This window comes from Varroa jacobsoni, unplaced genomic scaffold, assembly GCF_002532875.2.
Source record: "Varroa jacobsoni isolate VJ856 unplaced genomic scaffold, vjacob_1.0 scaffold_1383, whole genome shotgun sequence".
Lineage (NCBI taxonomy): Eukaryota > Metazoa > Arthropoda > Arachnida > Mesostigmata > Varroidae > Varroa > Varroa jacobsoni.
Genome location: NW_019214285.1, coordinates 133511 through 152550, shown reverse-complemented (window position 1 = coordinate 152550; position 19040 = coordinate 133511). Strand labels below are relative to the sequence as shown.

The 19040-nt window shown below is 37.8% G+C and overlaps 1 protein-coding gene and 1 long non-coding RNA gene across 3 annotated transcripts; one reads left to right on the top strand and one right to left on the bottom strand.

The window, feature by feature from the left end:
• The first annotated feature begins 2000 nt into the window (after positions 1–2000).
• On the top strand, positions 2001–8304 carry LOC111269389 (uncharacterized). Its single transcript, XR_002685743.2, has 2 exons — positions 2001–4983; positions 7048–8304. It is a non-coding gene; the product is annotated as an uncharacterized LOC111269389 (long non-coding RNA).
• Positions 8203–18846, bottom strand: LOC111269382 (uncharacterized). Of its 2 annotated transcripts, none has more exons than XM_022848927.2 (9): positions 18756–18846; positions 15500–15565; positions 15129–15203; positions 14674–14745; positions 14480–14569; positions 13905–13937; positions 13687–13730; positions 9331–10822; positions 8203–9128 (listed from the first exon to the last, which is right to left on the bottom strand). In XM_022848927.2, coding segments are annotated over exons 1-9 (2175 nt in total). In that variant the 5' UTR covers positions 18758–18846; the 3' UTR covers positions 8203–8827. The 2 variants fall into 2 exon arrangements, with proteins under 2 accessions (XP_022704662.1, XP_022704663.1); XM_022848928.2 differs by having other exon boundaries at positions 9108–9198.
• Positions 18847–19040: the final 194 nt, after the last annotated feature.

The following is a 19040-nucleotide window of genomic DNA, read 5'->3' as shown; positions in this document are numbered from 1 at the left end:
ACATCTTCTTATGTGTTGTTAAAAAAAATTATATCAAAGAGAACCGAAAACAATTGACAAACTTGCGGTTTAATGTAATCTTAATAGGTTCTTTAGGAAACGAGTTTCTTGCACACGCGGTTACTATACTTTTCAGTGTGGCGAGAATATCTAAAAAGGTAAGATAGCCGGGTTCGAGTATATAACATATACATTTTTTGTTTAAACTTTTCACTAATTGGCTAGTATGAGCCGACCCGCCATCTTGGCATAACGTATAATTTCTTTTAAATACCTCAGCTTTTTCGACGGTTGCTAAAAAAGTTTATGGAACATGCAGCCCGTTCGTGTTGTATTCGTCTCTTTAAAACAAACGTACTGTGCTAGTACGTCTTCTTCATTTAGCACCGTACTATGAACGTGAACCTTTGTCAAAAATTTGCCTATGCACATAATAAGCACATCCCTTGGATTACGAGTAATAATTTCTGTAGTTGATTTTTGCATCGAGGATGAAAACAAGATCTTATTGCCTCGGTGGGTGTTAATAGCTCGTGGAAAGATTGGATAATAGCTGGTACTCCTTCAGATTCTAGAAACAAAGCACTTTCTTCCCACTGTGGCCAAAAGCTTTGTTTATATCTTACTTAGAACAAACTTTCATCAAGCAGTCATCGATTTTAGATGAGCGCGCTTGTTAAACCGAAATCGGATGTCAAAAACAGTTCTAACTTATTTAATATATTAGCTTAATATGCAAAGTGCTTATGCGCAGACGAAGCACCCGGCGACATCATAAAATCACAGCTTATTTTATTGACCTTATAGAACAGCTGAACTTACCAAAGGCGTCGCGAACCACATAACAGTTAACTATGGAAGCCAAAGAAAGGTATCGACGTCATTTAAGGTCGTTACACAGCGTAGCTAAGACTTTTCGGAAGTAATCACGAACATCTACCGACATTTAGTAAGCCCTTTCTTCTATAATATACCCAATAACAGGCCTAGCGTGCAGCACGATCGGGCACGCTTTTGATTTGTGTCCGGTTTCGTCGCAGTACATACGCCCCGCATCATCTGCCGAAAGAAACTTAAGTTTATAAAGTATAGAAGATGCGATAACAGTGTGAATGCACGTACACCCTGAAAAACAAGTAGAACTCACGCCTTGATGACTTCAGCCGTTTCTCGCATTTCAGGACAGAGAGTTTCTTCGAGCATTTTTAACAATAACTGACAGTAAATGCTGGCGTATTTAGAACTTGGACTCAACTTTACGAGTCTACATTTCGAATATAAGGGTTAACCTAGTTGTAACACATAATTTTAGTTATGAAAGCAGGAAATCTGTTTTAATGCTCGCCGAACCCAACTTATAAGAAATATATTGATAAATAAAGCAAAGTAAATTAGTAGCGTTCGTCATTGTTTTTAACTGAATTGAGAAACTGCTGCATTAAGTTGATAGAATATTGTTGCTCATTCCACAAGTCTCATCCGAAAGCTGTATTTCTTCACTATCCTACACTTAACTTTTAACACGTAATACATAGCTTGTGATCGATCTTGCCAAATTGAATATGTCGTCCTCGGTGGTATTTGGCGGTGGTTCGTATAAAGACGCAAACGACAAATGAGATCAACATGTTTAGCGCAAAGATGAATTTGAGTATTTACATTGCTTTGCGGTCACACCTGATCTTTTCCTTGCAAAAATGTTGCTTTTTCTTCAAGTCGAGTTTTTAATACACTCTTTGCTGCGGCCAAAATTGACATAAACGGTAACTGAAACAGATCTGGACTTTTCTCTAGTTTATAGAACATTCCTAAATGTTACACAGTTTTGAAAATATTTTGAGAATATTTAAAATAGATATGTACGGTTTATTCGGCACTGGCGCCATATTTACGCGCGGCGAGAATAGCATTGTTGCATTTACTGTAATAATTTTCGATCTCTCATAGTACCTATATTAAGTACTAAATAGACAACATACCAATTTATTAATATAGCAGATTTTATTCTGTGTTTACGATTTTACAGTATCCGATTGAATCGCTGGGTGCTCGTGATACAGCATTTTTCAGGTGATGAATTCATATCGTCACACATAAAAAGAAATGATACCTTTTTAACGACAAACGCCCGGTAGGACCTCTATGTTCTGCTTCCTCGTATGATAGGTACATGCTACTGAAGTGTTTTTCGAATCTTCTCGATGCCCATATTTGCAAAAAGCTATCAGTACTCCAATTGAAGGTCATGGGTATCTAATGCGCAGCTTTATAAAAACGGACCTGTGAATAGCACTGAGGTCTGAGGATACCAAAAGCGATATTGGCTTTATCCGAGAGTCGCTGCAGGTCGGATGTGCAATAATTTTCAATTAGTATAAAATATGGTTTGTATGGAACATTTATAGTGATTCGTTGAGCTGCGCGATTGATGACATCCCTATGCTTTCTAACCTAAGCTAATTTATTGAACCCTTTAAATAAAATCGCTCCACTAGGCTAAAAAACATGCCAATAAATGTACGCGTAATATCAGTGTGTAGCAGGATGTTAAACTTTAACTGGATATTTATCGAGACCCGCAGTGTCACGATAAAGAATCGAATACATGCACCTATAGAAGAACGCTTAGGATGTCGCAGAGAGAAAAGAAATGCAGAAGTACGATATAGAAGTTCATTTCATAGGTAAAGGCTTATGATATAGCCAAAATTCACCATAGGATTTCCTTACGTTTGCATTTGTCAGACACTGATGAACAAAGCATGAATTCTACCGCTAAAAAAGGGTACTACTATCCGCTGGCCGATCTCCGTGAGTTAGTCCACCGAAGAATATAAAGTCTTACTGCCATAATTTTAATGCAATATGTAGAGAGCTAGCAAAACCTCGCAAGCAGGACAGCAACAAGCTAAGGCCCATCTTGACCACTGAGAGAGCCAGAGGGAGACGTGCTTGACTCGTACGTTAAGTAAAGAACATTTTATTCACCTGCACGAAACGCTAGAAGAGTGCTTTTGCAATAACAAACCTAAAGAAAACGACATTTATTGATTGTCGTCCGAGGCACTGTGCTATCTATTTTAAACAAAAAAATCTATGCATAATCCGTTAATTCAACGTCTTTATGTATGTGTCACGTAAGACAGATTGGTAATAAATCCTATGCATAGGAAATAGACGGTAATTAATAATATTACGAATATTTTAGCTATCGACCTCATTGTCGCTAACTAACACTAATACAGTTCCGCATTACTTTCCGTTCGACCAGACTGTCCTTATTTGTTCGGCAAAATAATAAATGGTGTTGCATCAGACGCTTGCTGACACTACGAAAATATTGATTTTTTCGGCTGTCGAGCAACAAATGATTATGTGGCCGGCGCAATTATTACTAAGTCATAGTGTAGTATATTTCATTTGTAAATTGATATCGAGTATCGGTTCTACATCCCTGCTCTACCTTAGAGATTTACTGCCAAAACGGCGCACATTTTTTACCCTAAACAGTAGAGTTTTTGTCCTACAGTAGAAAAGATAGAGGAAACCGAAAAAAAAAATAGGTAGGGGGCCAATTTCTATTCAAATTTCATTTTAAAAAAGACTTACGATTCTAATAACAAAAACATCCTAACACTATGATTAGCCTCTTATTAGCACAAATATAATTTCAAAAGCATGACTGATGAGAAATTTTGTTCAGATCATTATAATTTACAATGTAGATTGTATGTTATATCTTAATTGTATACGCAAAACCACAATTCATTTCGATTGGTCAAATTAATTAATAAAAAAAATTGAAAAGTCTAGTGGCTAGAATATGAAAAGCAAGACGTAAAATAGATATATAGAACCAAAAAGGAAACACAGACGTCAGACATGTTTACTACTGTCAAATAGTAAATATAAAAAAAATAGTTACTAAAAAGGAAGTTTAAAGGCGGTGGTAACGGTATCTACAGCACACGTTTGAAAGAGCGCAGCACATTGCTTACGTACCTAATGCTTCTACTTTTGGCGCCGTCTATGCGTAAAGCCCACAGCAGACAACGGACTCAACGACACGTGGCGTAATTTGTGTAGCAGTACAGTTTCGATGGAGAGCAGGCGTATTGCGTAGACACGTGTATTAACGCGATTTTTGTTTGTGTATATGTGCAAAGCATATCAACTAACGACGCCTTATTTTTGTCTATGCGTATTAGTTCGCCAAGACAAACAGTTTATTTACACAACAATATGCATTGTTGCTAATGCGACGTGAAAACCTTACTCAACATACTAGCGTACTTACGTTTCGAAACTTCTCATGCACGCACACCAACCAGTTGAAGATTTAGCATATCCAATTGTCGATGCTCGATATGTTGATAACCTAGTTGAAATGTACTGGGTTAGATCAAGTGAATCGTGTCACCATTCGAAAATTAGGGGCAAAATTGTTTTGCCATACAAATACACGCGTGTGTAGATCGACTATTAAAATAGAGTGGCATTTTTAGATTTAAGTATGCACCCCATCTGATAAGGGCAACATTATTCAATGCAGTGCTGCTTACACTGCAGCGTTTATTATGCAATACTTGATCTGACCTCGATACTGCGATGGATTAACTCACTTTGCAAACGTTTCCCAGTGTTATATTTTCCTTATGACTTTGTTCCGCGTGCTGATGCAGTGGATACTGTGTTTATTTGCTAAACCTAGCGTGGTGGTCTAGGTTAGAATCTGTTTCGTGCTGAAACGCAGCCGCTCGAAAGCCGCAGGTTACATAGAAACTTTTTATACAAAAAACATGGAGTTTCGTGGCGCTTCGGCAGCTCCATGCGAAAAATGTTAGCTTACCAAGCTACGAACAAAACATAGTATCATAGCACTGTGGTGTAATCGGGTTGCCAAGGCTGGTGTTGGTCGTTTGTGAAACCGGATTACCGTATCACACATCAGTTGGTTTTATGTTCTTCGAGAGTCAGACTTTGGTAAATGTTATTTTTTTTTATAAAAAAGTAATAAATAACAAACAGTTTCCGGCACTAGACCAATAAAAATGGTTACCCACCAGTGAAGGTTGAAAAAAGATGGTCGCGTTTGCAGTCAACGACTTGCAAAAATGCTGAGCAAATTATCCAAACTATTATCCAAATTATATTAAACAAACTCCAAAAAAGACTATCGTTTTTCAACTAAATCAATAGCTTGCAAATACAATCTATTAAATACAACAATGATATGTATACAACACGATATAGTTCCTAAATGCAGAAATATGCTTATTTGCCTTTATATATATAAAGGCGCGAAATTCAGAGTAAAGGCAACTAGCCTGAATATAAGGATAGTTGCTTTGCAATACAGTAGAAATATCTAAGCTTCGGGTCGTTACAGGCTTAAAAACATCCACTTAAAAACTTATTGCAGTTTGGTAAATTAACATAAAATATTTCTGAAATGTAACAACAAGACACTACAGAATATTCATTGAAATTGCCTAGTAGCTACGCAATATATTGCTTAAATAGTCAACGACTGCGTATACTGTCACTTTTAATATTACTTTATAAGGATTGAAGTATTTCAATATGTTTTTTTAATTTCTGAGTTGATGATAGAATTTCAACCATAGCTTACTTTTCGGCAAGTGTCAGTGCGTGGAATCATAGGCCAACACGTGCAAGTTTCCGAAGGGATGCTAGACCTTAAAGATATTTTAATCGCTTTTAAAATACCTACTCGCATGAAAGGAAATAGGCGTGGCTTTGGGTTGCAACTTTAATACCGATAATTAGGCCCCTGAACGACTATTAGATTCACAAACTGAAAACGATTGCATCCGTATCTGCCAATTTTTAGAGGAACGGATGCCTCCATTACACAATGTTAGAGTGCTTTAAGTTTATTCATCTCATTATTGGAAAGTGCGCGTTTAGCCGTAGTTTCGCGAGCAAATGTCACATTTCAAAATAATCGGTCAAATGATACGCTTGATATAGATGATATTTTTTACTTCGAACGAAAGTCCCATTCGAATCCCTGGTTTTAAGATCTGTAATGAAAATAGTGCGTAGACAAATATAGTGGCAGGAACTGCTTTAGCCAGTGGCGTATTCGTAGCTCTTAATCTTCAAAATTTAAAAGCCGAGTTCGTATAGAAAAACGATATCGACTTCAGATGTTGTTCGCTGCTGTGCGTTTGAGCTGATGTTATAGCGTGCCGGAAACGATGGGCTGCTGAGCATCAACATTTGTCCTCGTGCGCATCCTTCTACTTGAACTTACTTTTCGCTTGTAACTAACTAGCCAATTGAAATTAGGTCTTTTCCCAAAAAAATTGATTTGAAAAGTTCCCTTTCCGGTGCTGTTTTGAAGAACCTTGTTCTCGAGTGCGTCCTTTTCGTTGCGAGAGTTAATTCCTACAGATAAAGGATAGCCATGCAACGACGTTATGTATAATCATTATTGTGCACTGTCAACTATATTGATACGTCCAAGCAGTTGATATATCGAATCTATAGTCGCTCGAAGAGGTCAGCGTCCGACAGGTTTGGTAATAAACCAGCTGGTAATTGTTCGTAGCATAGTTGATCGCTAATGCTAACAGATGTGGGAAAATCTATTCGAGAACATGAGTGTTCTTTGGCAACGCTGGATGACGCCATACGAGCTTGACGTTGCATCAGGCAGGTCATACAACGGAAGCCAGTTAATGCTGACAATAGGCAGTAATCATAATGATTCCAAGCGGATGTAATGGTTAAGTAAGTGCTTGCTGCTCGTAGATAGATGGGTGTTTTTTTTTTTTGATGAAAAGCTTCAAAGAAGTTTAAACGCATATGTAGGTTCTCAGTTAGCCTATATCAAACATAAACCAGGTAGACACTTGAAAAGGGTTACCTTGTACCACTTAATGTATACATCTTTGTTGGTAGATCCCCTCGCGCTTAGTTATGCTTTTGCTGTTTAGTTTGAATCAAACACTGCAACGACAGCTGGAACACTGCCACGCCTGATACTTACTTTTCCCATTCGTTTGTCGCCTACGATAGGACGGATGCTGTGAGCGACGCTAGAGCTTGAGGGGTGCCTGTTACTAATTGCTCATCAAAAAGAAGCAACAGCTAGGGGCTCGCATCAAGTGACACGTGACAGTGATGCTGCTACTGCTGACTGCTCCCTCTGTTTTGTGTAAGATCAGCGGACCCGTGATGAGCTAGCTTATTCTCCGTTTGGCTAGGTTCCTTAAGTAACACAAACTAGATAGTATATACCATACATATAAAAAATTTGAGTTATTTTTTACAGTGCAATACTACAATAGGTCGGATACACGAACTGGTGATTAGTTAATTGTCATTATAGGCCTTTTTGTATATAGACGAAAGGGCCTATCTATTATAGCATAGTTGTAAGAGAGTAGATTATACTACTTTACTCTTTCAAATGTGCATAGCAGATAAAAACGCCAATATTAACTCGTTGCTTGTGTTCACAGTAAAAGACTTCGTCGCGCGCTTCGCGAATACGCAGTTTACCATTTTATTCACTTGAATGAACAAATGTGATTTCAATTGTATCGCGGCGCTGATGTAGTCGAATCATGCACGTTTAGTTTTGGTTGGATATGAGTACATATTATCATGGAGCTATGATGGGTCATACATAATGATGTATGGATCTGTCTTTTTTGTGGTCATATTTCTTTTTCATCTAGGCGAGAGACCTGAGTTATCGGTCTATGTACCCAACACGGCAATGGCTGTTTAGCACTATTGAATTACATACGCATGCAAATATACAACATATTTTTTTTATGGTAATACCATTCAAAATTGCGTTCTCAGTTGCAGAACTGCTAAACGTTAGAAATGATATTACTTTACTATGAAAAATAACATGCGTTACGGCTGTATATCGTAGTGTTAGATTAAGACACACAACTTAAAGCAGCGTTTATAGATCAAATAAGAATACGAAACGTGAAATCGGCAAAAAAATTGTACAATGACTGAAGTTAGAGTGTTTATTACACGTTGGAAAAATACAAAAACTCGTTATAATCGACTATCTTAAGGATGGTAAGACTATAACAAATTCGGACTGTTCTAAACTTTTCCAACTGGTTTGCACGTTTTTGTGTGGTTTTTCGTCGTTGCTATTAATTTCATAGAGAGTCATAGTTAAGCAAATAAAAAAACAGCGCATTGCATTCGATGGCGACGACAATTTGTAACAAGAACCTTTATTGATTTGGGAACCAAAATAAACCTGCACCGAATTTTGGCGTTGATCAGCCTTCAATTAAATGTAATGATATTTGAGGTGTTTATTAGATAGTTTCAAAGATTGATACTTGTGGTTCGCCCTCAAATGGCTGAATAAACAAAAATTTTCTGAAGTTAATGAAGATTCGGCATGATAGGTAGCGGTTTATCCCCTGGTTTTAATATACAGAAAAGACACTGCATTGCAAATAAGAAGAAAAAGACTCACATGTTACATGTTCTAAGGATATCAAGAGTCTAATAAACTCAGTATAAAATTACCTCGATAACAAGCGTGTCATACGCTTCGACGAAAAAGAATACATATATGCGTTTATAACATTAGAACAACCAATCAAAAAAATCTGATTCTTAGCAAATTGTATGAAGTGTATAGATAGAAATTTTTCTGTACTCCATATTGTTACTAAGCCAGAATCTACAGTAAAGAATAAATTGCTATTTTTTAATTTAGAAAACTTTAGATCCCAGATGTTTTCGGAACAAAATTAATTGCAGGTTTTTAATTACTGATAGATATCAGAATCGAAAGAAGACACTACATTCAGTAACGCAGGAAATCCGGTACTTCTGCACCACAGTCCATTAGGATTTCCTTGAGCCGTTCTTGTATTGCGAAGTCACGGCTCGAATCAAAGAATGCGGTCGCTCGACCTTGATTGCCGAGACGACCTGTCCGGCCTACTCTATGAACGTATTCATCCGCCTCTTTTGGCATATCGAAGTTCACTACGTGAGTTACACCACTAATATCCAGTCCACGAGCTGCGACCGACGTGGCGACCAATATGGCGCAATCTCCCGACTGAAAGTCCATAAGAGCCTGTTCTCGCTGCCCTTGGTAGCTAGAACGACGTCGTAACCGAAAATAAGTAATGCATCAGTATTAGTAGACCAACGCCTTCCTTATTATTCCTGGAGAATGAGAAATTATTGAGTTAAGAGATGCGGGTACTTGCCGACAAAATCTAAAGATACAAAGATCTTCAATTAATGAGGGGTAAATTATATTTGATACCAGATACGTATTTTGTGATGTATACGAACCGATTCCCATGGATTGAAGTCGTTTTCAAATTCATCTCCGAAAGATACGCTGCGAGGAAGTCTGCGGACCTTTTAGTTTCAATAAAGACTAAGATTTTTGCTAGAGGATTTTCTGCGAGGTCGGCTCGAATGATTTCAAGAACACGGTCTTTCTTTTGGCCCACGCCTGAAATCGCTTCGATAACTTGAATTACGTCTTCATTAGCTCCACCAACTAACCCGACTTCAAGTTTTATGTAATCATCAGCTAGAAATTGTTTTGCCATGTTTTGAACGTCTGGTTTGAAAGTTGCCGAAAACATGAGAGTTTGTGGCTTCATATTATTTAACTTAAAATAACTGCCAATTGTATTGATGTCATTTAAGAACCCCATGTCTAACATACGATCAGCTTCGTCGAAAACGAGAAATCTGAGTCGCTCTAAACTGATTACACGCCTGTTCAGGAAATCTTTGACACGGCCTGTAGTACCCACGAGTATATGGCAACCTTCCCGTATATTACTAATCTGGGTGCCAATGTGTGTCCCTCCATAACATTCCTTCACCTGTATTTTCGTGCGAATCCCATACCGTTTCGCGTCTACGGTAATCTGACACACGAGTTCCCGAGTGGGCGCCAAAATTAATGCTAATGGGGACTGAGGGCCTTCACGTATTTCCGGGTTTTCCTGCAAGATAATCTGCATCAACGGCAATACGAAGGCTGCGGTCTTCCCTGAACCCGTTTGAGCACATGCCATAATGTCCTTGTTGGCTAAGATGATTGGGATGGCATACTTCTGCACGGGTGTCGGCGTCTTGAAGTCCATCGCTTGAAGTACGCTTAGCAATTCGCGGTCAAGTTTAGCATCTTCAAATGAGCGCAGTTTCAACTTTTCAAAAGAAGGGTCCGGCTTCCCGTTTCGGTCCAACACTTTGACTTGAATATTCTCGTACCGGCTAAAATTAGTGCCCGTTCGATTTCGGCTTATTGCACTAGCTTCATTCACCTCAATTTTCTTCCGGTACGGTTTTGCTTGGGCATTCTCGTCGTTCGTACCCATTCTTTCCTGGAACTGAGATGAGAAGCGACCTTCTTGATTGCTCCGATGTACGTTCAACGCATTCTCCTCCCCGTGGTCATGTTTAGCTTGTCTGTAATCGTCATTTCCATGGTACCTGCTATCGTTGTCTCGTTGATAAACATTTCTGTTTTCGTAACGATCATTTTGAAATTGTCCTGAACTGGAGCCATATCTGCCCCAGCTAGAATCGTCACGTGACCTCGATTCACCATGGTAATTACGCGAACTATCGTAAAATCGGTTTGAAGGTGCTGGAAAATTCATATGTTGCTGCATCGGCGCTGAAGGACATTGCGAAGCGTCATGACCTTTGCCTTCGCAATTTTCGCAACGTTGCACAGAAGGGTATTGACGATTTTCCGCGTTTCTGTTATAACCGCCGCCTCCATAACTCTTCGTTAGCTCTTTTGTGGGTCTTCCTCTATCTGAAATACATCCCGTAAAACATCGTAAACGTACCTACGGAAACTTTGACTTTGTAAATGACCGTTAGTGAACATAAGGGTATATACAGAGATCGCGTGGCTACGACATGTAGCGTTCTTACCTGACGACTTCCAAAGTAGTGTCTAAGAGGCTTCATCGCTGGAAGCCATGGGCCGAATATAAGCTAATAAAGAAGCAAAAACAATCATCTGACCATCTGGCCAATGAAAATTTTGAGTAATACATTATAATCAACACAAGATTGTTAGAGCGATGCTGCTCTTTACTCGCAGCTAGGTAGCATAATATCGACGAAGCTAAAAATGACGACGTCGCCAGATTATGACTTAAAATTTTTGCCCATGATGTTTTAGAAATCAAAGTCCTTCATGATCACAGTAAGTTTTTTTTATTTATATTATACTACATACTTTATACCCTAGACAATTATAACTCGAATATTGTTGATGGAATTTATCTGCCATCACACAATATGTCATATCAAGTAAAGCAAATTACAAGGTATGAGTGGCTGTAATTCGACTGTCTTAATATTTCGAATAATAACCACTCCAAGTGTTCAGCAGACCGCTGCCAGTTAAGCAAAGGCAAAATTGTACACCTACAAAAACCGCGCACAGTTTATCATGCTTATTATAGAAAACAAATTACGAATACGTTGTAACGAGAGAACATTGTTATAGTGTTAGACTCAAGCGAATACTTAGTAACGATCATTGTCATTGTTTAGATGGGCTAATCAGAATATATTCAACCTCCAACGGATCTATTACCATAATTGATGGTATGGATATAGAGAAAAGCATCCACATAGATCAACAATAGAGAAAGTTAACGTTAAGATGAGCCGAAATGCTCTGTGAAGAATCCTGTGCAGAATGAGTTTGGTCACAGAACTTACTTGCAATTTTAATGATGGCCATATGCAGTCAAAATTATGCAACTACCATAAAGGCATTGGATGTATTATTAGACACGTTATTCGATGTGCAAGGAATGCACACCTTTGCTTTGTGACTTTCCAACCCATTACCGTCACGGCGAATTTCTGAATGGTCGTTAAGACAATCGCGAGGCATTGTCTGTTGATAGCACTTACGGATGCTCTACTACCTTGGGATAACTAGAAGAACTGTAGTCTTGGGATCAGTGCACATACTTGACCAAAAGCACGTAAGCGGAAATAAAGTTATTGTTACGGTAGTTTAATTTTGCAAGTGTAAGATATTTGCTCAAGCAAATAGAAAGGTATTGTGTTAGAAAATGAAAGGTTTTAGGCAGCCTACACTTTTCTTAATGTGTAATTTGCTCTCACTTGGCACATTTCTAGGTATTTGGTTAGTATTGTCTAATGACAGTACCCACTAAGCTATTCTAAGCATTCCACTAAGCAATATTCACATAGATTCTTCTGGTATTGCGTAGTTTTGATATTACTAAAAACTCACACCTTTAATATTTATAAGTAATACACTTATAGCCTATTTGATAAATAAAAGCTCTATTTTCTTCTAAGCAAATTTTCAGAATTTGTCATACTATAATTAAACTTATTAGATTATTTTATTAAAACTGCGGGTGCTTATTATTTAAGTAACTGCGGTTTTTCAGTGAATAGAAAATATTACGCTTTTTGTTCGTGTTAGAGTTATGTTATGCATCTCTCATTATTGTTTACGACTTTCTTCTATCTTTCCGCCAAAAGGTATGTGCCATCTCTCCGAAAGGTATCGGAAGAAGTTGACTCGAAGAAGTTTTACTACGTTTTAAGTTACTGATCCATTGTGAAGATAAATTAATGAAGATGATCGATAATGATTAATGAAGATCCAGAGAGTATAGAGGATCCATTAAAATCTTCCACTTGAAGTTTAGGAGGGCAGCTTTGATGATGTTTGTCGTTTATGGCCTCACGTTGTCATAGAGCAGGATGCTTTGACCTCGTCTGTTGGGTCTTTTCTTTTGAATAGCCAAATTGACTCAATATAACTGAACTAAATAAACGTGCTGATCAACTGTTTGATTCATAGCAAGCAATTCCTAAAATTTCAGGTCGCTGGAGTCTCACCAGACCTAAGGATAACCATTTTTTAATGAAAATCTACTTGGACCCTAAGCCTCGGCTTCCTTTATAGAGCTACCAATTCTGATCTGTGCTTCATGTGAACGTACAGACGTTACTTACCATCACCGTGACAATTCTGCGTAAAAATCGATTATTCTAACCGGGTGACGCTCGATACCGGGCAAAATGTTGAAATGCACCGTACAGCCCTAATTTATTGTTAAATTCAAGGAGTTCATGAGGTACGTAAGCTCCATGTTTCTCTGTAATTCCAATGGATTTAGGGTGCTGACGACAGTCTTCTGTAGCCCATCTTTTCGACCTATTCTCGAGTTGTTTGTCAGCTTTTTCCCTTCAAGTGTGCCTTCAGACAGTGCCACAAGCGTAGTAGCAGGGGGTATTCCTTAGATCCCAAATATAACTGACAAGCTAATTTTAAGCAGTCCTCTCAGTGATAGCGCCGTTACCGTACACAAAGTACACGTCCAGGGCTACTTACAATTGTGTAACAAAATACCATAACAGCGTGTTGATAGAGCAGAAAAACGCTTTCGAATTGTATATTAGAGGTTAAAAACGAATGAACGTAAGCAGGAAAAGAAAGCTTTTGGAAGAAACCGCTAGAACTTAAGTGTTTATAAAATTGAGTAGTATCGTTAATATACTAATATCTTCCTTCATTACGGCGTGGCCCTATTTATGCTTATGTGATTTTTGCATACGTAGTTTAAGGTATTGTAGTAATTTTTAAGATGTAATACTCGAAAGCAGACTCACCTTCTCTTGATGTCGGTTTTTCCATTTTATCGGTATCGTAGTATCTAAAAAGGTATTGTCATACAAAAGTAAACTAAGTATTAATATTTTCAAAGCGTTAACTTTTTTAACTCATCCTTCAAGAAATACGGCTGATCCAGCCTTCAAATCCCGGTTCATACGCACATATGAACGCCGGCCTGCACCATCAGCCGTCAATGAACGCAAATCTAACGTACCGATCGTAGCTGTTCCTCGACGAACTTTGATACCTAAAACAGATGAATATCATACATGTATAACGCTTTCCTAATTTTTCTTAAACAGCTTAATTTTTTTCATTCCGCATATTTATGTAAAATTATTTCGAAATCTAGATTTTTTTTGGAAAAATACTACATTTTAATAAACAACTAATTTTGTTTCATTGTATTTTGTAGAGATTAACATATTTCGTTTCGAATTCGAGAAGAAATTCACAAATTCAAAAAAAAAAACAAAAAAAAGAGAGTCTGCTCGGTTAATAAATGAGAGGGAGCGGATTGAACTCCAAGATGGATTTATATATCCGCATGGGCACATAGAAAATGATTATTTGTCTACAATATGTTTAATACTTAGTCGCATTTTTGGTTTTCGTAAGTTAGCTATGTCTAGTGATTTCATAGGTAATACGGCAATTTCGAGTGTGCTCACCTTTTTCCTGTAAACACACCCTTTGAGAGAAACGTATACTTTAAAAAATCTTTAAGGAGAAAGCTTGAAAGGAGTTGTCTTAAAATACGACGAGCAATATATGTGCATTGAAACTTACATCGCACCCCTCGGGTTAACGTAATCACATCCGCCATCATGGTCAGGAGCGTAAGAAGTGTTATCAGCATTTTGTGATCTTTCTTCATTACTGAAACGGGCAACAATGTTGTAGTAAGTATATGAAATATTTGATTTCGGTAAAAACATTGGCTATTATATTTTGCTAATTAACTTATGTGTAGTAAAACTTACGCGGCCCGTACATAGTGGTCATCAGGTTTAGGAACGTACCAATCGTCACCTGTATCGACTGTTGATCCTTTACTGAAATAATCAACAAGGTCATAATAAGTATCGAAGGTAATTTTGCTACTTAATTATCACAGCAATACTGCATGGCTGGTTACAGTACAGTATATATCATCTCACCATAGTTCCATCAGCCATTACCATTGGCTCTGTAACGAGCATGCTCCTCTACTTCTTCCATGACAAATACACCGGGTGGAACAAAAGTCTTCTAACGATTTAAAAAACAGTGGCTCTTCACTCCGTTTTTGCTTTAACGGATGTAAAATGAAGACCCTCAAGCTCCCAAAGGACGTTTCAAGCAGTCAAGTTTCGCCTTACATTACTGTAATTTACTACGACTAATTACTATACTAATACGACTAATTACTATAATTACGATTATTGTTTTAACTTACGGCCTCGTGCCGGATTGCATACTATCGAGCGACATTTTCTCAAAATCAGACTGGACACTGCCGGAAGATAATGATCTGTTGATTACAGAGGAATGAAAAGAAAGATATGTTAATTAATTTCATCATGTAAGATCTCTTTGATACTAATGTTGATGCAATCACGTTAAATACATAAAAGCTAATCGTATATACATGCCATATCTGCGTGTTAACTTACTGATTTTAGCTAGCTAATTCTGCGCTTCTTACTAAATGTGAGCATTCTGCCAGCGCTTTGCCTAAAAGTCCCTCAAAACCAAATGCGCGCCGAAGATAAAAGGTTTACTCAACAAAGAAAAACAACGATGTGCATAAAGAATGAAGCGACTTACTTAGGAGTTTCTGACGGGGTCCTGTCGGCTTCCGCGACACGCTTCGGCAATCGGCCTCTAGAAGCCCTGCAATAATATTGTTTAAATATTACTGGAATGAAGTCCTTACTGGAATGCGCTTGTCTAGTGTTTAAGCGATTCCTTTTGTAAGAAAAAGGCTCATTTCTGTTCAGGAGCTACACCATCATCACTACTTGAATTAGCATAAAATGTACAGTCCAGTCCACAAAGTTCTTCACTTGCAAACCTTTAAAGGACCTAGTTCGTGTTTAATCTTTGATTTTACCCTTTATGGAGCATCTACCACACATTGTAACAGAACTAATTCAGGCATTGTTTTACATGCTGCATGAGGAACGCGCTACAACGGCCGACTCGTAGCTACACTATACGTGCTAATTTACATTGCTCATCTTGAGAAAGAATATCACATCCGGACAGCATAAAAAATATGTACATACTATTATGGGGGAACTCGGGTGTACATAATAGCTCATCCCATTAATATATATATATATATATATATATACATATGTAATCTTAACATGCATACTTCGGCCTTGTGGTCAAAAACCGGTACGCATATAAGGGAAACTTACGCCCACACATACAGGCACCAAATTCAGCATTGCTAGGGCTGTCATTATGCAAATCGGCTACTAATCTGAGATAGGTTACAGGCAGTACTGAATAGTAAACATAGCATTACTGAATTCGCACAATGTTAGCAAGCGCTTTATCATTAAACATGATCGTGCAGTATTTCGAGTTACAGTGTATGATAGATTTTCGCAACGCTTTTACTAAAAACTGTTTACGTGCTACCATAGAGTATTAATGCCTTGCACTCAACGCGAACCAAATATGTTTCCTTTGTAACCCCGGGTTTATTTTTATTTAATACATATTAATAATTTTTAACCATCCTGCACCGAAAATTACACTAAACACAAAAAAAACACAAACCTTTTCTGTATATCAAAGCTAAATTAAAAAGGCGCGCCAATATTTATATCGGCAAAAGATGCTGACTGCTAACTGAATATCAATAAAAGCCACGACTGCGCCGTTATGCCGTCGACTGCCGCTTAAGCATCAACGCACCTTGGAATACGTCTGCGTCATGGAAACGTCGAGGAGTTGTTAGCTTCAATTCGGCCTTTCTTTTTGTTCCTGAGTGACCGATTCAATGCAAAGCTTTAACATCTAACTAAGCTTCTATTCAGCAACCTTTTTTGCCCGAGATAATTTTTTCGATAACAGGAACTTTAGACATGAATTATAGCTGCAGGCTTTTGCAAAGCCATAAACTAATAAGGTATATGGCGCAATCAGTAGAAAAGGGGCGTTCTAATGCTGTTGGGGGGAAAGACATTTAAACGTACGATGCATAGAGGCGTTTCATCAAGACACTCTTACGTAGCTAACAATAACAGAATATCCTGTAAGGATTAATGTATCTTACTTCATTAACTTAGTTCATAATTTTAGTAAAGATATTTCAAAGTTAAGCTAAATACGAGCCGTAGGCTGTCAGCACAAAGAAAATTATCCACAAGCGCAGACGAAAATTTGCTTTCCATAAATAGGTTACTTCAATGCATAAAACAAATTTTTTTAAGGCAAAGAAAAATACCTGCGATAGACATATTTCTACTTATAAGAGTAGCTAACACTCGCAGCTTTATGGCGTAATAAATGTTTAGCAAATATTTGCATCTAGGTGATTTATATGTACAAATAATTCAACAGAGGCCTCAAAAAGAAGTAGGCGTCTTTGTACTTCTTATTTACTGTGTCATTTTTTAAATTTAGGAAATCAGAAACGACCATCATACCATGGAGAGAAAACGTGTTTAATGTCACATAACGATAACAATTGGGCGAATAAAATATTTGTCTCTCAAGCAGCCTATAAAGCGCATCTCATCACCAACCGAAGTTTCGCATCGACATGGCTGTAAAAGCTGCTACGTGTCTTCATTCTTTGCAAATCACACAACCATGGAAGTGCTTAGAATATTAAATCTCTTTACTATCTTCATCTCTTTACTATGGGGCATGTCTGCTTGATTTCTTTTTTTTTTTTTCATGAAACTTATTTGGCTGTACCACCGGTTTGCCCTGCATTGCACACCAATTAGCTGAGCCATAGTCACAATCATGTTTACGAGAAATATGACGGGTTCTTTTAGTAGGCTGCACAATAATGTTATTAGTTATGTTTGGATAAAATAAATCCAAAAAATATCACATAACACGGCCCGACCAATAGAGATAGTTTCAAAAATACAGCACTAAACACCTAAAGTGCCTGTGTCTTTTTTCTATTCACTGAGATTCGGATTTCGAACGTAAAAAATTTAGAAAACATAATATTGTCGCTTTCAGCTAACGCTTACTAAACTATAGCTTAATGGCTAAATTTGTTTAATTTTTAACCCTATACGTATAGATCACAGGGAAAGTAATCATACAAATTTTCATTGCATTGCTATGGTGGCTCATTTGTCGCCCCGGGAACAAACCAGAATTAGCTCTCTGAACCGCCGAACTTCGGACCCGAACCGAATATATATCGTGTTCGTGTCCGAATTCAATCTACATATCTCTGTGATATCGCTAAATAAACGGCATAGTTTAAAAAAACTATCGATGTTTTAGATATAATAAAATTACTAGGCTTTATCTAGTGAACAAGTAAGCACGTGGTAATAACACGTGGACTTCATAATACTAGTTGGCCACTGAACGTGCCAAGTACTACTACGTAGCCCAGGAACAATCGGAAAGGAAACTAATACGCGGCCCCGTACAAGGGAGAACGTGAACTTGGTTTATCGAATATATATTTTATTTTGACAGTTTTTAATTAGTATGCGTCCAAATCAAAACAACTTCATCTTAGAAACAGACTTCTGTTCAAACAATAACTATGACTTTATATGGCCAACCACGTTGGCTTTGTACTAGTTGATGCACGCGACGTAAGTTAATAAACCAAACAAGTTAGCCCTCCTTAGAAACTCTATTTCCTTAACACATTTTATAGAGCAATCCATTTCCTTCAATAGTATAATGTGTTCAGCACTATAGATACTTCGGTCTAAAGCCAAGCACAATAAATGAGCGTTTAGGACCAGCATATGACGCGACGTTTACTCTGCGAAAATAGGGCTAAGTTATAATCATATAATAATATAACGCGCCCGAGACATCGTACCTTTTACATGCAACATATGCAAACGAAACTTACATTACTCCTTGTCAACAGAGAGATGTACAACTCAGTTTACCCTATTGTTTTCGTTCACAGGTTAATCCGCAAACGGTCCAAATTATGCCGGTGTCTTATAACCCATCAAGGTAATGGGACACAGAATTGGTCAGCCCGTCAGTAAATTGAAAATTAACGAAGCTCCGCTTGCATGAAATCGTCTGATATCGTTATTCAATCAACTACTGATATTTACGCATAGTGAGTGCGTGGGGTATTGATATATTGAGAATTATATCACAGTAAAAGTAGACGAGCGAATCC